Below are 23,996 nucleotides of genomic sequence, written 5' to 3' on the forward strand. Positions count from 1 at the left end.
GCACAGACCTAATCCCATTTTCTATATAATTTTAGTTTCTAAGGAGGTTCAGAATAGAAACTATAGGATATATAGTCAAACTAAACTTCTCTCAGTTTCCCATTCTTTGAATGAATACACTAATAGACAAACAAGGAGACGGATGCAAATGAAAGAGGATCAGGATACAGGGGCAGCTCACAACAACTTAATAAGCAGTTTCTTTAAAATCACAGAGGCACATAAAGGAACTGAATATTCCAAGGAACAGGATATTCTAGATAGTCAAGCAATTAAATATTCCAAGTATTGAGCCAGTTTATAAAGAAACTGAGTATTTCCTTGATAAAAGATTAAAATGAAAATGCATTGGAATCTATGCAGTTGCCAAGTACAGAATCCAAGCATGAAACAAAAGCCAAACTGTGTTTAACCCATTTTATTAAGATTATTGATATGGCATTTGGCTTCACAAATATAATCGCCTGTTTATATGAGCAGGAGTTAATATTTAACTATAATCTTGTACTTTTTATTCATAAATTTTCCAGGTTGCAACTTATGCATAATTACCATTAAAGGGGAAAAAGTTGCTTTTTAAATTGTGGTATCAAATTTATCAGCTGACATGTTTCCCTTTGGGTTATATGAAGAAAATTAGTCATGACTAATCAGCATCACTAAAATCAATGAAACAAGCTAGTCATTACCAACTTAAGTACCATTAACTTCAATGAGACATAGTCATGACTAACTTTTTTTAGATTGTAGACCTTTGTTTCCAGTCAGTCTGTACTTCTGTCCAATCTTGGATTGTTCTGCATCATCAATATAATCATGCTATTGGTTAGTCAACAAATCTAACTCCCAAGGATAGTATCTATACAGTATACAAATGGCCTGCAACATCTCTGCAGATCATGATCAAAACTGAGTTCTATGCAAATAGAAAGAGTCATATGAACCATAACCTTTGCATGTACTATCCTAATGAATCTGCCTGCAATACAGAAAAGTTAAATGCCACTTTAAGGTAGCAATGGAGTCAATGTGAGTTGAGCAACATAACTTTGTGCAGGATTGCAGTGTAAAGTCACACAATTTCTTGTTTTGAACCTGAACAATCTGCTTTCTTAGACTGGTGTGTGCATTATATGGTAGCAGACAAACTATTTGCTACTATATTTACTTATGGCAAAGAGCCATATCCCAACTCCCTAGTGTGGGTACTTCTTCAAATGGGGCTGCAAATATCACATATGTGCATCACAATACACAGTGTAGAGTGGCTTGCAAAGACATAGGGGAAACCCAGGTGTCACTGGGAAAATTTGAGAAAGGATTTTTTAATTTAGATTACAAAACACAGTATTTATTTGTGAGTTTTTGTCCTCTTCAGAACAAATGAGCTTGCTGGTACTTCACATCTGTACAAGCATGTCTACAAGAACAATGACAAACAAGCCTTTCCCACAATACTAACATTAGAAACATTTTCTAAACATATTTATGAAACAGTAACAGGAAAGACCTTTGTTTTCTGTCCACTGGCTATATATAGACAGAATCAACAGGAAGCTGATTTATCAAAAATTCAGTTATTTGGGAACTGAATTTTACTCACTGCAGCCAGATGCAGTCATAAAGTTTTGGTAAGTCTGTCACATTTAACAAGCAAGTTAATTTTGCAGGAGGTGGCAGTTATTAATGAGCTCCCTAGCATTATGCCATATGAAAAAAACAGATCTAAAATTGTTTTGGGTTCTAATGCATTTTCTAAGTTTTCTAATGCATGATCAATCCCAATGGGCTACCTATGATATTATTCCTAGTCTTTGAAAAAGATATTCTTTGCCTCTGAAGAAGAGCTTTGGGCTCATATTGCATAAGGCAAGATTTTTAAATAATTAATTAAAGGATTGACAATCAGCTTCATAGCACCTTAGGGGTTCCCCACCCTACTTTTTTCTCTTTGGTTCACCAGTACAATATTACCCCTTGCCCACACTTTTTTCCTCAGTACTTAGAACTCCATGCCACTACAGAAACTCTTTTTACCCCCAAAAAGTGTGGCAACACACAGGTTCACAAGAAGTTTACTGGGACAACATGTACCAATTATTTTATTTTAGCCTAACAAACCTCACAGGGTGGCTGGGAGAACGAGAAGGGGCAAATAAGAGAGTCAACATGATGTAGGAGACAGAATGCTGGAATAAAATTGTCAAGGCCTGGGTTCACACTCATCCATAAACCTCACCACATGAGTTTTGTCAGTCACCATCTCCCCTACTTCAAAGGGTTGCTAGGAGGATAAAAAAGGATCTTATATGCTGCCCTGATATCTCTGGAAGAAGAGGGTGATTGATAAACAAACAAACTTGGTGATTTACGGTTAGAATGGCATTTTGTTCTAGGAAGCAAGTATCATTTTCCTGCATTCTACAAGTTATCAGTTTCTGAAGCCAGCACTGCCTTCTGTTTTCGTTTGCAGTTCACAACTGATAAAAAAAAGGGATGGGCTCTTACTACTCCTCTAACATTCACCCTGCCCCACCAACACCAACTAATGTGTCATAAAGAAGGGGCTCAGGACAGTAATATTGGAAATTATGTGGCCATCATTTTCAGATTTTCTTTAATAATTTTAAAAGTTGTAGTTTGTACCACAGCATTAACTCCTACCATTGTTTCATGACAAAAGTTGTCCTGCATATTCTTTAGCTCCCCCATACATACATACATCTGGGAAACACTTAAAAGCTTTTAGGCTGTGGTGATGGTGTCAACAACAGCAAGTGGACTGCAGAGGGCGGGAAGAGCAATAAAAGGAAGTATGTTGTATAATTTGTGCACATTTCCAACTTTGCCTGAAGCCAATACCAAAAGCATATTAAATCCTTGCAGGCGCATAAGAACATAAGAGCAGCCCTGCTGGATGAGGCCCAAGGCCCATCCAAGTAGCCCACCAGATGCCTCTGAGAAGTCCACAGGCAAGAAGTGAAGGCATGCCCTCTCTCTTGCTGTTGCTCCCCTGAAACTGGTATTTACAGGCATCTTGCCTCTTGGGCTGAAGGTGGTTTGCAGCCCTCAGACTAGTAGCCATTGATAGACTTGTCCTACATGAATTTATCTAAGCCCTTCTTAAAGCCATCCAGGCTGGTGGCTGTCACGACATCTCATGCAGCAGCATCCAGAATTCTGGTGTCAACATCAAGGGACATGTTTCAATTATAAACAAAATAAAACCACAAAAATCTGAAAATATTGCTGTATACAGAGACACTCCTTGTACATCAAACACAAGAAAGAATATTAGCTCTGCAATGTGTTTGGATTCTTCAGTAATACAACTGTTGGCCTATCTATCTATCTATCTATCTATCTTATATACTGCCCAAACGTTCATTTCTGGGCGGTTAACAGTGACATAAAAACAATTAAAACAAATATAAAAGGTTAAAACAGTTTAACAATTTAAAAACAGTATAAAATTAAAACCTACAAATTTAAAAAACTGAAAAAGCTTGGATGAAGAGATGAGTTTTCAGATGTTTTTTAAAAATAGTCAGAGATGAGGAATATCGTGTCTCAGCAGGGAACGCATTCTACAATCTCGGGGCAGCAATCGAGAAGGTCCGTCTCTGTGTATCCACCAGACAAGCTGGTGGTAACCAGAGACGGACTCTTCAAGTGACCTCAATGGGTGGTGGGGCACATAATGAAGACGTTCTCTTAAATACCCAGAACCTAAGCCGTTTACGGCTTTATAAGTTATAACTAGCACAGAAATCAAATGGCAGCCAGTGTAGCTCCATCAACAAGGGAGTAATGTGGTCTCGCCGAGATGACCCGGAGACTAACATGGCTGCCACATTCTGAACCAACTGAAGTTTCTGCCCCACATAGAGTGCATTACAGAAGTCAAGTCTAGAAGTTACCAACAGAGGTACCACTGTTTTGAGGTCACTGATCTGGAGAAACAGACGCAGCTGACATAGCAGCCGAAGCTGATAAGAAAGAACCCCTGGCTACTGCCTCAACCAGAAAACAGGGAGAGGTGTGGATCCAGTACTCCCAGACTGAGAACCTGTTCTTTTTGGGGAAGTGTGGCCCCATCCAGAACAGGTAGGTCAAAATCATCTCTAAAGTTCTGACCACGCACAATAAGTACCTCCGTCTTTATCTGGATTCAACTTCAGTTTATTCTCCCACATCCAGACTATTACTGCTTCCAGGCAGACATTTAGGGAGGATATGCCAGCTCCTGAAGAAGTTGACATGGAGAAATAGATTTGGGTGTCATCAGCGTACTGATAACTTCCCGCTCCAAATCCCCTGATGATCTCTCCCAGCGGTTTCATGTAGATGTTGAAAAGCATTGGAGAGAGTATGGAGCCTTGATGAGCACCATACTTAAGTTCAGATTTCGAAGAGCAACAGTCTCCAATTGACACCATCTGGAATTTGTCTGAGAGGTAGGAGTGGAACCACTGTAAAACAGTGCCTCCCACCCCCAACACTCTCAGACGTTCCAGAAGGATACTATGGTCGATAGTATCGAAAGCCGCCGAGAGGTCCAAAAGGACCAACAGAGTCACACTTCCTCTGTCAATTCCCAACTGGAGATCATCCATCAGGCCGACCAAGGCAGTCTCCACCCCGTAGCCTGCCCGAAAAACCAGTTTGAAATGGGTCCAGATAATCAGTTTCCTCCAAGACTGCCTATGCAAAAACAATGATATTTTCCCCCTCGAAATATGTGTTTGACTCAGATAGCCCAAGCACTTTTTCTCAACATGAGAAGTGGTTTGTTTTTGGTTCTTGTACTGCACAAGTTATTCCCTGCTGTTAGTCTCTTTGCGTTCCCTCAATGGAACTATTCCATTGCTTACTCATTTTTGCCATTAATGCAACCAATAACAAAACAATTCCCCCATTCCATTTAAAAACCTGCCTGTGCTACTTTGAGCCATTCACTTTCTAGGGTACTCCTATGTTTACCTTACAAAAAGCAGTGAGGTGGGGGCAGATTGGGTCATGGTGCATGGGAAGTTTAACCCTTTGCTCCCAACTTGAATTTCATCCCCTGAAGCTGATATTTGCTTCCTTAGGGAAAACATGTGAGCACCAAAATTTGTAAGTTCACACCAGCTCCCCAACTTGAATCCCATGCCCCCCAGTTATTTGCCTTGTTGAGAAAAAGCTGTGTGTATCAAAATATTTATCTGATATTGCAAACACCAGTGGGGTAGGTGGGTGGGATAGATTCAACTTGGGGAACCGGCAAAGGAGGGGCGAAGGATTACTTTCCTGCCCCCTTTTTAGGGGGGAAAAAAACCTTGTAGACTTTCAGCCACAGAAGTCTGTGGTAGGTGTAGTTTGACCCTTTGTAACTCTTGGTGCCATTAGCAGGCTTAATAGTTTTAGAACCCATCTCTACCCAAGCCCCTGAAACACTCTTTAATGAAGGTCAAATTACTAGCTGTCCATCTGACTATGACATGCTGCATCTTCAGGCAGAGTTCTTGGAGAGTTTCCATTAAACATAAAAAACGTATAGTGCTATCAGAACATAGAGCAGGGGCCTCTAAATATTGTGACCTGGGAAGCAAAAATCTTCACAAGGTGGCAGTTTTTAATGGCATCCCTGACCCAAACATGAACTCTGGCCCTTACTTATATGATACTACCTAACGTTCTGCCACATTCTTCATAATCTAGATAGGTGCAAATGGGGGCTTACATCAGCTGCTTGACCACATTGCACAAAAACGCTGGAGGATATTTGGACACAAACAAATCACAGCAACCGATTACTAAAAAGGACATTACTATAGTTATGTCTTAAAAAAAATATTCTTTCTTGATTCAAGAAATATTCTTTCTTGACCCTTTTCTCTGGGGCCCCGGAACAAAATAACATACTTTTGATTTGGTTATTGACATGCCCAGGAAGGAACACATCTGTGAAGACTCAGAGATAGAGCATTTGCTTTGCATGCAGAAAATTCCAGGTTCAATCCCTGAAACTACGGTGGATTAACGGAGTAGCAAATGTAGCATTTTCGAGGGCCCTGCACGCCCGCCTTCCAACTGCCCCTTCTGCTCTCTCTACTTGGTGCCTGGGGAAGAGCGTGCTGAGAAGTGGGCTCTGTTGACTCCTGCCTCCGCCACGGTTTTAGTGAGGGCCTGCTCTCACTCCACTTGCCTCGGATTAGTAGGCTCAGCTCAGCTGTAGTGCGCCCCTCTCCTGTCAACAGGTAATGGGCCAATACTTGCAAAGTTTCCAGCAGATCTTTATCTTTATCATTCTCTGCGTGGCAGGGGGAGGGGGGCAGGCAGTAATCGCTGCAAGGTGGCATGGCTAGGGAAAGACAGGGAAAGAAAGAGATTGTGAAACTTGCAGCAGATCCTTCTCCAGCCCTGACTCCAATGTCTCCAAGGAAAAAAAATTAAGAAAATACTTTTTTCCTCCCCCTCCCTCCCCCCATACAGGTAGGGACTCAAACTGAATCCAGATTTTTTATTCATGCACATTCCTAACCCCTACATTGTATTAGAACAGGGGTCCTCAAGCTTTTTAAACAAGTGTACCCCCTCTGTCATAAAACTTCAGCTCAGGTACCCAATGGAGGGTAGTCTGTCTGTGAGAACATATGTGTGTGTGTGTGTACGCACACACACGCGCGCGCACACACACACACACACACACACACAGAGAAATTTGAATGTTACAGTTATTACAGAATGTTACAGTTAGTGACAGGCTATTCCAGTCACTGGGTTACATCCAGAGTAAGTTACTCATGAGTAAAGTAAAGTAAAGTGTGCCGTCAAGTCAGTTTCAACTCCTGGAGCCCACAGAGCCCTGTGGTTTTCTTTGGTAGAATACAGGAGGGGTTTTCCATTGCCTCCTCCTGCGCAGTATGAGATGATGCCTTTCAGCATCTTCCTATATTGCTGCTGCCCGATATAGTATCAGCAGCTATTCGAACCGGCAACCTTCTACTTGTTAGTCTGGCCAGTCGGTTATGCCCCCATGGCTCAGGTGAGGTTGAATCTGTCCACCATGTGCGGTTATTTTGTCCTTTTTATAATGATAGCCGGTGCAGTCTTATTTCTCCCTTGCTATCACACTTCCCGGCAGGACTGCTGAATTTTACACCATAATCCTCCTGGCAGATAAGAAACCTTCTACCACCTACAAGGTTGCCAAATTTTGTGCAGCTACTGTTAAGATACGTCAACAGCTAGCCTCTAGTCCTTCTTTTAAGATGTTGTTATATAAGGTTTCTATGTGATGTACGCTGTATGATTTACTTCTTATCTAAATGCAGTATCATCTGTTTGTATATATAATTGATCAATGATTGGAATACATTCATTCATTCAGCATCCCCACTCATTTGTATGAGAGCAGCCTCACAAAGTCTACTCTGCAAATGAAGGCAAGAAATCCTTTATCTCCTTGTAGTGATGTTTGTGAAAGCTACTTCTAAAAAAAGGCCACACCTTTAGAAAAAGGCAGTACCTGTTAGGATGTTGCACAAATATGTTTGTAACAGAAGCATCATTCCAAAGGTTTACAATTAAACCTAACTCTGAAGGAAGAAAGTAATCAAGCAAGATTAGTATGATATTACTAATATAATACTATTATCATTAGTAATATTGGTATTAGCTCGCATTCTGTGAGCTTGGCTACCACTGGAAAGCACTCCCCCAAACTGCAGATTCTAAAAGTACATGAAACAAAGGAGAAATTCTATAGTTTATCCTAAGCATAGATACTTTCCAGGCTGCCATGGAAATTCCTCTCTGAACTGCAGACTATATATGGGTTCAAAGTAGGATAGCTCTCTCTGTACTGCTACTACTATTGCAATGTATACTTGAAATCCCAAATTTTAACAGTTGAGTGTTAAAATGTCCCCTTAGGCTTGCTGTAAGCAATGTGTCTTGGACTACATACATGTGCACCAAATTCCAGTATGCCATCTCTTGTGGAAGTACCTTTACAATTTTGACACTTCTATGAGTGAATCAATCTGTGAAGGTTAAACTTCAGATGATAATATGAAAACCTGGATTACTTAGGGCCTTAACTTGATCCTCAGAAGCTTACTTTAATTTTGTCCTATACTGGTTCCTGAATGTTCAAGTCTAAAGTTGCCAAGAAATGTTATATTTTTGTATGCTCTAGAACTAGATATTCTTGGAATACAGTGATGTATTCAATTTTAGTTTCATGAATATAGCTCCACTCCCTGCTTATACTGTGGTGGGAGCCACACTGTATATTTATCAGAATGATGAGTTATCCCACAGCTATGCATTACACAGTACTTTCCTCAGCTAGCAGTTAACCTGCTTGTGAAATTTAAAAAATCATAAAAATTACGTTAGTCTGTGTCTCCATCTAAGAAAGAAAGGAAAAAAGAGAAAACACCACAGAGGCTCAGAAAAAACACCCCCTCTAAGCAGATTCTTTCCTTCTATCAACATATGAGTCTCCTCACCAGTGTACAAGAATATTATGTGCACTCTTCCTCAACTCAGTCAAATCAATACTTTCTCCTAATGCACCTGGCAACTTTTTCAAAACACTCATAGTTACTGTAAAATTTACAGCATCAGTCCCAGATCAAAGACCATGTTCTTGGACAGTTCACAACTGTCCAAACTGGTAAAAAGGTTACTCTTTCTAAATACATGAACATATCATGAGAAATAACAAACCTTGAAACAGTTCCACAATACTCCTGCAGACAGTTTAAAACAAGTGACTAAACTAACAAGGAACCTCTTTTGTTATACTTAAGCTATTCAGGGTAATAGCTGCATACTTCATACAGTGAAGACTGACTGACTAATTTTCAGTGCTGTTTGTCTTGGACACACAAGACTGGAATCTAGTTTGCCTTGCTTGTCATCTTTCAGCTTTTTCTACACAGTACCTTTGCACAGGGGATTACATAGATTTACTCAAGAAGAATTTGTCACACTAAACATGTACCAAATGGTAACTGAGTAACAAGAAGAATTAGAATACCTCCTACAATACTCAGGCCCTGGTGTGCACGTACACGAGAATGAGAAGGAAAATGCACTGTGCCACTTTAGACTACAAATAATAGATTCAAGTTTTGAAGGCTCCCCTGTCAAAAACTCTACACAAGCAGAAAACCAGAAAAGCAGGGAGCACGAAGAATGGTGTTGACCTAGCCCTTTGACTGCTTTGAAAGTTTTCTACTTCCAAAGAGTCCTGTTTTTATAGAGAGGCTTTAAAAAATATATAACTCCCCCATATGCAAGCTACAGTGGTGGTACAATCTACTCTTATTAACTCTTCTAATGAATGTATTCTTAGCTCTAGCACTTCATGCTAGTGCACATGTAGACCAGGCTTTCGAATGTACAGTAGGGATGTGTACGGAACCGGCTGACCTGGTTCAGTTTGAGTCCAGACCTGACTCAAACCTGACTGGACCAGTTCGGTCTAGCATCCCTTAGAACCCCGCCCCCGGTTTGGTTGGGGGTCCGTGAAGGTTTTTTATTTATTTATTACCTTTAGCCCCTTCAGGGGGCTTCCTCTAGGCCGCGGGGGGGGGGAGTTCCCCCCCCCCACCTGCCAGCCTCAGTCAGCACCACTGCGGCCTGTTTTATCAGCTTTTTTGGCCCATTCGGGCCTCCGTATGTCAGCGTGGTGGCCATTTTCTCCGCCACCGCACATGCGCAAATGGCCTCTGCGAGGTCTGGTATGGCCCAGGGCCTCGCAGAGGCCAGTTGTACATGCACAGTGGCAGACAAAATGGCCACCGCACTGACATATGGAGGCCCGAATGGGCCAAATAAGCTGGTAAAATGGGCCGCGGCAGTGCTGACCAAGGTCGGAGGGGGAACCTTCGCTGACCCCCCCCAGCCCTAAAGGAAACCCCCCAAAGGGGCTAAAGGTAAAAATAAAAATAAATCACGAACCCCTCAAACCATTGGGGGATTTGGTTCAACCCCAGAACCGTCAAAGCGAATCAGTTCAACGTAGAAACCCCCCCCCCGAACTGTTTGCACATCCCTAATGTACAGATCCAGATCCAGATCCAGAACAGATTTGTTATTATAAGATCCATCCAAACCCTACAACTTGTTAATTCCCTTCACTTTCCCTCCACCACTTGCCAGACTTCCTTGCCCCACTTTGGAAAGTCTTCCACTCAATTTTACCACATTGTATTATTTTAAAATGCAATAACATTAAAGGAGGGAGAGGTGAGCTTCAGCCACAAAGCGGTACTGATCATGCAAAATGCAGACTGCTGAAAGAAGGTAAATGATGCTACACATTTGAGCAGCAACATGGTCCTCTGCCCCAGATAATATTTAGTCATGCCTTTATAGAACCAGGTGTAAGGCAGCTTTCAAGTTTTCATGTTGATGAGGTTCAAAACTGAGCCTATTACCATTAGTTTGGAATCTGTCTCTTTACAATTAGCTGGCGAAGATCAACAGCTAAAAGAAGCACTACCAAGATGGGAGGAAAACTTTTAGCTTTTCCTCCTACCTTGCTTCCACACAATCACTTCTACCCAGGATTTCTTCTTACCTTGCCTCCATGCAACCACAAATGGGGAGCACACACAGCTCCCAAACCCAGGTAGAACACCGTTTTTGATTGTGTGAATGACCTCTATAACTAGAATCTAAAAACCTGCTGAGATTCACAAAAACAGATTATGCCCTGCAGAATATTTTACAGAATCCCAACCGCCATGCTACATCACAAGCTGCTTCTGAAACTTTCATCAGTTTCAAAACAAGTTTTTCATATGGAATGAGGGCTCCCTTTCAAAAGAAAAGAAAGAAAGAAAGAAAGAAAGAAAAGCCAAAGTTCACCTGAGCTCACAGAACCTGTTTCAGGGTTCACTGGATCCTGGCCTACGGTTGGCATCACATATATGCATATATTTAGGATCAGGTTACCGAAATCAGATTCCACAGCGTTTTAAACAAGCCCAAATTTGCCCAATGACACCATGGGCATACTATAGAGCAAACAAATTGCAGGATGATTTATACTTCTTGTTTCGCCAGAGGTGAAAGTGAATAAGTAATGCCAGGCCAAGACTCCACCAACCCCCAAACAACATTCTAGCAAACCCTACTACCACTCCCCTCTTCCACCTCTCAGTAGACACTGGGAGGAAGGAGGATAGTAGAGAGAAAAGGCACTACCCTTCAGAGGCCAGAATGGCCTTGGGGTTGCCAATCTTTGACCTAGAATGCATACAAATGCAATCTCAACTACATTGGACTTGCATCTCGGCAAGAGCCTGCAAACCGTCTTCTCATAAAGTTTATGTTTCAGCACATTATCTTCCCATCTACAACATTCAGTACTTTTAGGAATGTTAAAAGCTGTAGCGGTGGGGTGGGGGGGAGATATCATAACGGCTGTGATGGAATGGTACAGGACTACCTTTATGCAAATTGGCTTAGAACTCTTTGGAGCTATCAGTCATAAGAGGCAGTTAAAGCTGGTTTGGGTTAATGTGGTTATGGTTAATGTGGCGTTTGGGCTGAGTCAGGGATGTGTGTAAAGTTTGTTTTCAGTTTTTCACGTTAGATGTTACTTTGGCTTGTATAAAGTGCACTTGAATAATTGGTGGCAGGAGAAATATGATGAGGCCTGTGTTGGCTTCTTTAGCCTGATAACACAGCTTTGCAGATGTGAGGAGGGCTTGAATCACTCAATCAGATGTACTTTAAAACAAAACAAGAAGAATATTTATTTAAAGATGTTACCTGTTTGTTTCACTACTGATCAGTAGGACTGAAATCTTATTTGGTTACAAAGCTGATGATTTGAATTTTTCACAGCACTTTACACACAATATAGAAGGCATTTTACCTTTGAACCCAGTTCCTTCTCAGAACTGCACTTCACAACCGAGTCTTTATTACAGACTGTCCTAATAACCCAGTGCTTCATTTTTTTAGACTGCCTTATCTTTTAGACAGTCTCAGACAACTCCCCTTTAAGACTGTTCCTACCCAGACCCAAATCCCCACTGAACTGAACTTTTCCTTCCAACTTCTGTCACCCTCTCTCTTATGACTGACAGCTCCAAAGAGCCAATTTGCATAAAAGTAGTCCTGCACCATTTCATCACAAAGACTAAACTAACAGTTTGATTTTCATCTTGAGATTTGAAAGGAGAATGTCAGAAGTTCTTCTGATAAGAACTAATTTGCCTACTTTCCTTTCACTATAATTTTAATTTATAATTCCCATCTTCACAAGTTAGCCACTTCAGCCTTAAACATTCGCACATCCACCATCTTGAATTGGGGTGGATGACATCATTACAACCTATGCCATTGAAGCATCCCTATGTGTCCCTATAGCTGTAGCAAATATGGTTCAAATTGGTTAGGTGGTTCACATTAGTCCACTTGGACCTCAAAAGTTTTGCCATCTTGAATCAGGTTGGATGACATCATCACAAACTATGCCATTGAGGTTTCCCTATGTGTCCCTGAAACTGTACCCAATTTGGTCGAGCAATTGGGGGCACACAGAAACACACACACAAAATGTCGGGTGATTTCATAAGCTTACTTAAGAGGAAAGTAGGCTAAAAAAATACCAACAAGAACCTTGTGAGAGTAGTGTCTCTGATCTGTACAAATATCCCTAACTTCACTCAATCTCTCATACACACACTTGCAAAAAACATTTTGTTTGTAAACTAATAGGTGACTACACACTTCCCAGATGACTGGAGCAGACTGGATGCAGGCCTTCTAGAACTACTTGTGGTTTTTAAACTATTCCCACTCAACTACTGAAGATGTACAATTCAGGTTATAAACCAATTTACCATATTAACTAACTGCCCAATGAGAGAATAACGACCCCACATTCATAAAGAGTCAGCTCCCTCTCGTACCACCTAACCAAAATGCAAGAAAGAAAATGGTAGGGGAAGAGACAACTCCAAATATCCCTGCTTTCTTTTTCTTGCAGCTTTACTTGAAGTGTCACTCGCATGCGGCTGACACCATTTTAACCTAAACAAGAGAGCTTCCTGGTTTTTCATTTCCTGCTAGCTTTTTTTGTTTCTGTTTAATTATCATTTAAAAATACACTTCACCGTCGAAGAATCCATTTAACTTTTTCTTCCCACCCCCCAAGCCCTGGGACAGATTTTTGCATATGATAGATCGTTTCCTTTCAATTATCACGATTACTACAGAAAGTAAGTTGAATAACCTTCTTCATCCTCTGCCCGCTGCATTTAAAAAAAAAAAAAAGTCCTACCCGCCTAAGGGACAGATTAAGGTCACGCATGCGGTCCTGCAAGTGTGCAAGATGAGCTCTTCCTCAAAAAATGAGCACACGCGTACTTTCTAAAAGGCGCAGTTAGGAAGTCTAATTTGCAAGCACGGACTAGCCCCTTTGTAAATGTTAGGGACGCAAAACGAGAATGCTTGGAAGGGGGGTACACGGGTTATCGGCGCGGGAGACGGCCCTTACTAGTTATTTTCGGATGCCGAGAGTGGATCATATTATAGCATGGAGTGTGCGGTGCTCAGGGAAATGAATGGACACTGCATGATTAGAAGGGGGTAGGCACACGCAGGGGGCGATCGCGAAGAAATCTGTATGGCTAGAGACGAAGGGGAGGGGTGGCTGAGCTTCAGGGATCTGCATATCTGAAGGGGAGGAGCCGCAAGCACGAAGGTTAGAAAATAATTATTCGGGGGTGGGGGGGGGAGGAGGCGAAGAGAATCAAAACATGAGGCAGGCCGAAGGTAGGAGAGGGAGAGAGGAGGAGGAAGGTGCCGGAACTGGCGGCAAAAGGAGCTTCGGCAGCGGGTGGCGGAGCTTCCTCAGGGCTTGAAATGAGGGGCTGTGCGTAGGGGGAGTCCTGCATGCTCTGGGGGCAGCCGCGGCAGGCAGCAAGCAAAGACAAGAGGCTCGGCTTAGGAGGCAAAGCGATTGGCCTGCCCGGAGCAGCTCCTGCCCTGGGTCAGCTCGCAGCCACTGCGCAGAGCGTGGCGCGGCGGCGACAGCAGCGCCGCCGCCAGGGCCTGCACCGAGCCATTGCTGTGCGGGAGACCCGGCTGGCTGGCTGGCTGGTCGGCCGCCCGGCCACTCTTCCTTCCTGCGCTACAGAAGGCGCAGAAACGGGAGATCGGTCTGTGGCTGGGTGGGGAGAGGGGAATGAGGGGAGTCGCGGGGACGCGGTGCCCCCAGGTGGGCGACCCTCTCCCGCTCTGCCTCACCTGTGGCGCCGAGCATGAAATCCAGGGTGCTGTGTCGCGCTGCTGCTGCCATAGTGAGGTAGAGCCCAGTGCCATGCCTGGTGGAGGCGGCCGCTGCTGTGCTGCGAGTGCCACTGAGCTCTGTGTGTCTAGGCGTGTGTGTGTGTGTGTGTGTGCGCGCAAGCGAGGTTGAGGCTAGGGTTGCAGCCGTGCCTCCGTGTTGCGCTGTGAGAGCCCAAGGGGGAGGGACAGCCTGGCTGGAAGCGAATGAGTCGGCGGCGTGGTGAGGAAGGCTGCAGCCGCTCCCTGCTGCTGGGGTTGCAAAGAGCAGCAGGCGAGGGGAGGGAGCGGGCCGCAAGACGCCTAAGGGGACTGCTGCTGCTTGCCGTAGGGAGGCTGCTGCATGCTGAGTTTTCTTCGTGCCGCCGATTTATTAAGGTTACCTAGAAACGGGCGGCTGCAGTCTTTCTAGACCAGCATTGAGACCAAGAAACCCGCGCGTCCTAATTGGTCGTTTCTTCCATCGGATAAGCCCACAAACTTGTCCATTTAGGCAACTTGGAGCACTTTTAATAGCCACTCTTCCATGATAGGTGTTCAGGGGAGATTTCCAGAACGGTACCAAAACAAATTTTAGCTGCAAACGACATCTTTCCCATCACAATGCAATTGAAAAGTATAGCCAGAACACCAAATTTCAGTCTTTCACCTATCTGGAAGATAGATGGATTACCTGGTGGCAGTAGGCTTCGCCTAAGGATGACCAGTCATGGTACAAGTTCTGCATTTTGTTTTTAAAGAGGGACTGCTACCACAAAATCAATTGAAATCCCAAACTGGTAGCCAAAGTTGCTTGTCAGCTCAAGCTCTTAATAGGCAAAAGCATAGGGCAAACGAGGCAAGACAATCAAGTTGCCCAAAGTATGGTTATATTGTGAGTCAATTCATACACGTGTGCAAATCCAGGCTAAGGATGCCCAACCCAGTTTTGTACACGCAAGTGAACTGCTGGAATCAGGCTGATTCTGACAGCACCACGGTGGCAAACCCACTTGCCCTCCCTTTAAAATGAGGTTAGGAGAGAGGTGCATCATGGGCACTCTGGGGACCGGGATGACACATCCCGGCCGTCCCTGCTGCCTGGGCCAGTAAGTATGGCTCAATCATCTGTGGGAAAGGTAGGTTTAATCCACCTTCCCTGCAGCCCGCCCTCAAGCCCTTCTCACTGCATGTGAGAAAAGGCTGTGTTTTGTTCTACTATGCTTATGTTTTTATGAGACTTGTACTCTCTTTAATATTGAAACTTAATGTTTGCATTGCTTTAAAGATACCGGGTTGTTTTGGTTTTTTTAACATGAAAATCAGTATACAAATATGACAATAAATAAAATTGTATTTTTAAAAAAACTTCCAAAGAAATACTAACATTGTGGGACTTTTGAGTCATGCAGAACTTTTGAGGAAAGTCTTCCCTTTCTGTCATAAGTCTTTAAGTAGCTGAAGGCTGTGAGGGGTGCTGCTCAACTTTGAACCCACCCAGAGCATTAGATGTGTGTTGCACTGTGAGAGCCTAAAAGGGGAGGCCCACTGGGGCTTGGTGATCCTCATTTTAGCTGCTTACATAGCACTGCAAAACCAGAAATCAAAATACATGGTTTCGTCTAAGTTTTAGTTCCATTTAGGGCTGGAAACAGAACCAAGCAACTGCAAGTTTTATGTTTTTAAAAATGGAGGAAGAGCCATTTGTTTTTCTTTGTCCTGGTGGCCTATGGTGCAAAGTGGAATTGGACCTACACCTAGTAAAGGCTAATAAATTAAACCTTCATGAAACACACAAGAACAGCCCTGCTGGATCAGGCTCAAGGCCCATCTAGTCCTGCATCCTGTTTCACACAGTGGCTCACCACATGTCTGAGAAGCCCACAGGCAGGGGGTAAGGGCTTGCCCCCCTCCTGCCGTTGTTCCCCTTCAACTGGTGTTTAGCAGCATCTTGCCTTGGCGTGGTAGCCTAAAGCTACCAGACTAGTAACCATAGATAGATCTGTCCTCCATGATTTTGTCTAAGACCCTTTTAAAGCCATCCAAGCTACTAGTGTCACCACATCCTGTGGCAGATAATTCCATAAATTAATTATGCACTGTGTGAAGAAGTACTTCCTTTTGTCAGTCCTAAATTTCCTGACCTTCAGTTTCATCCTGTAGTCCACCTCAAGACTTTTACAAGCTACAGAATTAGGGGGCTTTTTCATCATACCTAACTTGTCTGTTTCTCCTCCCTAATTTTGCTTAACATCAAGCTTGAAGAATGGGCTAATGATTCATTAACACTTTTAAGCATGTTGTAGTCAAAGAGTATGCATGACTAAGGCCCACTGAAATTAATAGGACTTAATTTAGTCACAACTAATTTGGTTCATTGATTTCAGTGATGCTTTGTTATGAATAACTTTCTTTGGCTACCACCTAGTATCATTGTCAATAAAGTTGTTTTTTAAAAGTATTACATATACTACCAAAGCATTGCATTTTATTGCATTATAGTACACGCATTGCATGTACTACCAAAATATGGAATATCCTTAAAAGATAACTTATTTCCTATTTGTACATCATCACCCATGTGTTTAAAAACATAAGTACTTTCCTGAATCAAGCCCAAGGCCTATCTAGTTCAGCATCCTTTTCCCCGCAGTGGTCCACCAGATGCCTCTGGGAAGCCTACAGGCAAGAGATGAAGGCATGCCCCCTCTCCTGCTGTTGCTCCCCTGCAACTAGAATTCAGAGACATGCTTCTCTGCTTGCCATCTTTGCAGGAACCCAGAATGGTCAGGTCATGCTATTACAAATACTATACACATAGCAACATAGACACATGTGCATTCACCATCTATGATATGCAGTGCCCTGTTTATGCAATAGATTGGCTTTGTTTCACTGAAGTCTGCCAAAAGAGCTTTTTTGGTAGTCAGTGCTTCAGTGACTCTACTGCAATGGAAATAACTAAGCAGACATCCATTAACTTTAATAGTGCAGGACTAGACCCCAAGGCAACTTAGTTTTACAGGCTTAGAGATATTAAAATAGCTCTAATAAGTGTTTTTATAACCACAGAGTTTCTAAAACAAGGCAACTCATCTGTAAAAATATGTCATGGGGTTTTGTTTGTACAGGTTTAAAATTCTTTATACCACACATTAAACATTACTCGTAGTGAGTAACACCTGACTGAAACTAAGACATGCTAATTAAACATAGTCAGTTATCATCTACATAGTTACTCTGCATAAACTGAGAATTCCATAGCATGCATTTATTAAGCTTTGTGTCCATATAATGTGATCTTGCTCAAGATGAGTAAGAACTAATGGGGTGGGCGGTGTGGAGCTCTTGAAGTTGACCTAGGAGTGCACATGCAGAAGCCCCACTCATTTGCAGATGGGAGCCAATTAAAAGCGTTATTAGGCAGTAGCTGAGCAGCTTGAGAAAATCAGCATCAAACAAGTGCTGAAAGGTTAGTCTTGGACTTGCATGCATTTTGTTTCAGGAGCAGTGCCCCCATGCCAGAGCAGGTTTTTGATAAAGTCGCCATAACTCTTCTTTTAGAAGGGAGCTGACCTTCTAAAGCAGGGCTGGGTGAACTTGATCCTCCAGGTGTTGTTGAACTACAACTCCCATCATCCCGAGCCACAATAAATTGTGGAGGGCCAAGTTTGCCCAGCGCTTCCTACTGCTCAGGGAAGGACTAGCAAAACTATAGGTAGATATAACATGCCTTTGCATGTTGCCAACTTGCAATGAACATGCACTCAACATTTGGTTAGCATATTTTCTGAAGCTACAACACTTGTGCTGCCTTTTGTCATAATTCTTGAATTAGGAGAGCTACTGCTGAACAGAGAACATAATGAGGTTGTTCACACGAGCAGCCCAACCTGGGTTGGGCTGCTCATGTGGAGTGTCAGGATCATTCCTGATCCTGGCACTTGTGCCCCGCTCCCAGCCTACCTTTTAACCCTGGCCCTTTATTGGGGTTAGAGGGCATGGGCTCCCGGCTTGAGTGGGAATCCCTCAAAGCACCACACTGCTTGTGTGGAGCATTTGGGGATTCCTGGAGGCCAGGACTCATTTTCCCAGCCTCCAAAGATCTGCGCTGCTCAGAGCAGTGCGGATTGTTTGGGTGAGCAAAGCGTGCACCACAACTGAGAACAGGTTCCCACACCCTCCCCACTGGGCTGCAGTGGTCATGTGCATGACCTTCATGTATAACATATATAACTCCCACAACATTGTAGTAGTGTTTCACGTTGAACATGACAGTAATTTATACTTCAGAGTGAGCACTGGCCAAGTCCTAAAGAACCACACCAGAAGTTCATAGTAAGCTGCCTTCTACTGAGTCCAGCTAGGTCTGTACTGTCTACAGATACTGGCAGCAGCTTCTCCAAGGTTGCAGGCAGGAGTCTCTCAGCCCTATCTTGGTGATGCCAAGGAGGGAACTTGTAACCTTCTGCATGCAAACATGCAGATGCTCTTCCCAGAGTGGCCCCATTCCCTAAGAAGAATATTTTACAGTGCTCACACATGTAGTCTCCCTTTCAAATACAAACCAGGGCAGTCCCTGCATAGCAGAGGGGACAATGCATGCTTGCGACATCTCCATACATACATGTCCTCTCCATACATGCAAAGGTGCTTTGAATTGCTTTTATTCCGCAAGAGCACCCCACACTTCATGAAAAACAGATTTTGAAACTCCAGGGGAAATGTTAAGACAAAAACCTGAGAGGGCACTTGGCCATACCTATACCATAAGATAACTCCTGTGGAGCTTTAAACACATTAAAAGTAGCACAGGAAAAATACTAGAGGACAAAATCTATTAAGAACAATATTCAGTCCAATAGTCCATGTAAAGACTGAATAATGATTGTGGCAATGATAATACAGTTTGATTCCTGATGGATTCATGGTGTAGTTATTTTATTCTTAAAAATGCCTTCCACTATCCTGAAGGCTGTGTACAATATAAAATATACAATTATGCAGAAGCAATACATAAAAATATAAAACAATGCAGAATAACAGCCAAGCACACCATCTGAAGGCCTGGGTAAGAAGCACAATCTCCAACTGTTGGCAGAAGGTTGGTAGAGCACGGAGAGAACAGACCTCCCCAAGCAGCCTGTTCTGCAATATGGAGACACTCACCAAGAAGGAGCTACCCTACATGTAAACCCACCAACCTCCAGCTGGCATCCATGTACAGAGCAGGGCTCCCCACAAAGACCTTGTATGGCAAGAAGACTCGGGTGGTATCCGACAGTTCTTCAGATAACTTGGGCCATTTAGGGTTTTAGAAGTAATAACCAGCCAGTGCCATGAATTGGGCCCAGAAGCAAATAGGCAGCTACTACAACTCTCAGAACTCAATATTATCCTAAAATTGTAGTGCTTCACAATACCAAAATTGTGTGGCACTCAATATTAGCCTAGCAGCTGCATTTTCCTCAAACTGCAGCTTCTAAATAGTCTTCAAGGGCAGCCCCATGTCAGCACAGGTTCTATATTTGGGGGGTTATATTACTAGAAATTCTCTTTCCTAGAGGCTTCTGCCAGAGTCCATGGTTGCAATACAGTTTGCCAAAACACCCTAAAGAGACAAAACTCACTGAAACAGCACTTGGCAGATGAGATTGAAATTGTGCACATGCAGTTGCTTTTCTCTGGAATTTTGGCAAATATACATTTGAAAAATGTAAGTTATATTGTTTCAGCAAACATTACATTTTTCTCTGTGTTTAATTCTATCATTAAAAAAAACATTTGAAAAAAACTGACAACATGAAAAGTTTCCTTCAACTTTGGTCAAGACGACAGTAACTCTATTCGCATGCCAGGTTCAGTGCACATGCAGCCGTACACTTCCTATATGTACTTTGCATTTGAGGGGGCCTCCACTGGGCTCACTTTTGAATGAACAGACATACAGTCATTTACACAAACACATGTACATGGGTATGCACACCTTTACACATGCGCACTACAATGCCTGACTAGGGCTAGTATGGGATAATTCAGGTGTTGAAATTGCTACAGTTCCAGCATGCAGCCTCTGGCTACACAAGGTGGAAAATGAAAGGGGCTTTGATTAGCTAGGTACCTGGGGTGTCTTAGAGAACCCATGTAGGAGTCTCTCAGGAAAGAGAACTTTCCTTCTTTCATTAGGGAAAACAAATTCAAAATCAGTCTTGACTCAGGGCTGAATACTCCCCAGTCTCACTATTAGATTCTCAGGATGTGCACGGAACACAATTCGGATGCCAAATTGCAGCACATCCCTTTAACAGGAAGGGATTGCACATCTCCTTTAACATGGAGGAGAACAAGTCCAAACGTGCTCCTGCACTACTCACCACCACTTCCTTAATTGTGGCACACACACACCCCCATCCCACTGCAGCTATCATCGCATGCCGGCCGCACTCTGCCCCAGCTGCCCCTGCATCATGCCAGCATGCACATGGCCACCATGTAGGCCATATGTGTGCCAGCATTGCACAGGGGCAGCTGGGAGGAGTGTGCTGCCAGCGTACAATGATAGCTGGAGGGGAGGGATTAAGGAAGAGGCAGTGAGAAGCAGAGTTGCATGGTTGCTGATCACCCAAATGGCTGCTGCACATTTTTGGAGGCCATGTGTGTGCCGGCATCACACAGGGGCAGCTGGGGGAGAACGCCTCTGGCCTGCGATGATAGCTGGGATAGGAAATGGTGGCAAGCAGCGAAGGAACAGGTGTGGACCTGCTCCCCTCCATGTTAAAGGTTATGCGTAATCCCTCCGTGTTACAGGGATATTTATTTATTTATTTAATACATTTCTTTACCACCCCAAACGCAAGTTCCTTGGGCGGTTTACAAACAATAAAAGCAGCCAATAAAAGAGTAAAACATTTCAACAGTTAAAATTTAAAATGTTAAAACTATTAAAACACAATTAAAACAGTATCTAATTAAAAGCCTGGGAGAACAAATGCGTCTTGACTGCCCTTTTAAAAGTTATAAGAGATGGGGAGGCTCTTATTTCAGCTGGAAGTGTGTTCCAAAGCCTCAGGGCAGCAACGGAGAAGGCCCATCCCTGAGTAGCCACCAGACAAGCTGGTGGCAAATGCAGACGAATCTCTCCAGATGATCTCAATGGGTGGTGTGGTTCATAGCGAAGAAGACGTTCTCTTAAATACCCAGGGCCCAAGCTGTTTAGGGCTTTATAGGTTATAACCAAAACCTTGTACTCTGCCCGGAAACTTACCGGCAGCCAGTTTTAAGATACGAGTGATATGGTCTCTCCAAGGTGACCCAGAGACCAATCTGGCCGCCGCATTCTGGACTAACTGCAGTTTCCGGACTATGTACAAAGGCAGCCCCACATAGAGCGCATTGCAGTAGTCAAGTCTGGAGGTAACCAGCAGATGTACTACTGTTCTGAGGTCATTTACCTCAAGAAATAGACGCAGCTGGCATATCAGCCGAAGCTGATAAAAGGCACCTCTGGCCACTGCCTCAACCAGGGACACCAGAGAGAGTTTTGTGTCCAGAAGCACCCCCAGACTGCATACCTGTTCCTTCTGGGGAAGTGTGACCCTATCCAGAACAGGCAGATCAAAATCATCTCCAGAGTTCCGACCCCCGCACAATAAGTACCTCCATCTTGTCTGGATTCAGTCTCAGCTTGTTACCTCATCCAGGCCATCACTTACTCCAGGCAGACATTTAGGGAGGTTATGCCTTCTCCTGATGATGCTGACATGGAGAAATAGATTTGGGTGTCATCAGCATACTGATAACACCCTGTACCAGGGGTTTAATGTAGATGTTAAACAACATTGGAAACAATATGGAGCCCTGAGGGACACCATACCAAAGTTCAGTTTTTTAAGAACAACGGTCCCCGAGAGACACCATCTGAAATCTTCCTGAGAGATAGGAGTGGAACCACGCAAAGTAGTGCCTCCCACCCCCAACCCCCTCAGACACTCCAGAAGGATACTATGGTTGATAGTATCAAAAGCCGCCGAGAGGTCCAAAAGGACCAACAGAGTCACACTTCCTCTGTCAATTATTCCCAATTTCAGATCATCCATCAGGCTGACCAAGGCAGTCTCCACCCCATAGCCCACCCGAAAGCTGGTCTGAAACAGGTCCAGATAATCAGTTTCATCCAAGACTGCCTGAAGTTGGGAGGCCACCACCCTCTCAGTTACTTTGCCCAGCCACAGAAGGTTGGAGACAGGCCTATAGTCGCTCAACCCTGAGGAATCGAGGGCAGACTTTTTCAGAAGTGGTCTAATAATTGCCTCCTTAAGACAAGAAGGCATCCTGCCCTCCCTCAGAGAAGCATTTATGATCTCTCCCAGGCCTTCTACAACAACCTCCCTGCCAGATAGTATTAGCCACGTCACAGAGCCAACACTAAACCCCTCCAAGGCTTCTTGGAACCCTATTGGATCCAATAACCTTCTTGGGCGGACCATTCTAATGGGTCCCTTGCCCCTGCAAAGGTGGGGTGTGACTGAGTCCAACCTTAACCAGATGGTGGTCCATCCATGATAATGGGGAAATTGCAGGAGTCCCCACCCACGGAACACCACCCTGATCAGAGTGAAAGAACAGATCAAGCATTTGACCTGCAATGTGCATCGGTCCCAAGACCCTTTGGGATAGGCCCATAGTTGTCATGGCCACTATGAACTCCTGAGCTACCCCAGACAAATTGGTCCCATAGTGGACATTGAAGTCCCCCAGCACCACAAGCCTGGGAGACTCCAATGCCAAATCCAAGACCAAATCCGTCAGCTCAGTTAGGGACTCCACTGGGCAGCAGGGTGGTCGGTACACCAAGAGAAGTCCCAGTCTTTCCCTGGTCCCCAAACTTAAGTACACACATTCAATATGGTCACACACTTCCACAGGGATCCTGGTCAGGGAGAGGTTATTCTTATAGACCATAGCCACTCTACCTCCCCACCCATGTCCCCACACCTGCTCCTCAACAGAGTACCCTGAAGGGACCAGACTGGGTCACCAGCCTCCCCCAACCAAGTCTCTGTAATACATACCAAGTCTGCCCCTTCATCCAGAATCAAATTATGGATAGTTTCCGACTTACTCTTGGCAGACCTGGCATTACAGAGGAGCAAGGTGAGAGAGAGGAGGTTGGCACTGCTTCCTAAGGTCAAAGAGCTGGCAGGGCAGCCAGAAGGGGAAACAGCTAATAGATTTCCGACTTTCCTTCCCTTGTAATGACATGCTGACCTGCCAACTTTATTCCCCACCACCACCGGAATAGCCATCCCACAGTCAGTGGACACACCCCCTATCTCCCCATCCCCAGACAAACCAAGACACATCTGAAACTCAGGATCCAAAAACAACAGAAGCAAAAAAATTTCACCAGGCCCTTGCCCTTATTGCCCCCCAAGGTGGCTCCCCCTAAGGGAACATAGGAAGCTGCCATATACTGAGTCAGACCATTGGTCTTTCTAGCCCAGTATTGTCTTCACAGACTGGCAGCAGCCTCTCCAAGGTTGCAGGCAGGAATCTCTCTCAGCCCTATCTTGGAGATGCTGCCAGGGAGGGAACTTGGAACCTTCTGCTCTTCCCAGAGCAGCTCCATCCCCTGAGGGGAATATTTTACAGTGCTCACACATTTAGTCTCCCATTCATATGCAACCAGGGTAGACCCTGCTTAGCTAAGG

General features: G+C 44.0%; 1 protein-coding gene across 5 annotated transcripts in view; it reads right to left on the minus strand.

Annotated features, from left to right (window-relative positions):
• The window catches only part of SMS (spermine synthase), a 51,734-nt gene extending 37,118 nt beyond the window's left edge, over positions 1-14,616 (minus strand). Inside the window, exons 1-2 of one of the 5 annotated variants that reach the window (XM_053306150.1) lie at positions 14,269-14,616; positions 6,191-6,346 (exon numbers count right to left, since the gene is read on the minus strand). In XM_053306150.1, coding sequence (XP_053162125.1) covers positions 6,191-6,346; positions 14,269-14,320 — 208 coding nt within the window. In that variant the 5' untranslated portion in view covers positions 14,321-14,616. Of the gene's footprint in view, positions 1-6,190; positions 6,347-9,550; positions 9,576-13,516; positions 13,563-14,268 lie in introns of those variants that run through there. The other 4 variants (XM_053306151.1, XM_053306152.1, XM_053306153.1 and 1 more) reach the window with 4 other exon arrangements.
• Between the last annotated feature and the right edge of the window lie 9,380 nt (positions 14,617-23,996).

Source organism: Hemicordylus capensis, chromosome 3, assembly GCF_027244095.1.
Source record: "Hemicordylus capensis ecotype Gifberg chromosome 3, rHemCap1.1.pri, whole genome shotgun sequence".
Taxonomy (NCBI): Eukaryota; Metazoa; Chordata; class Lepidosauria; order Squamata; family Cordylidae; genus Hemicordylus; species Hemicordylus capensis.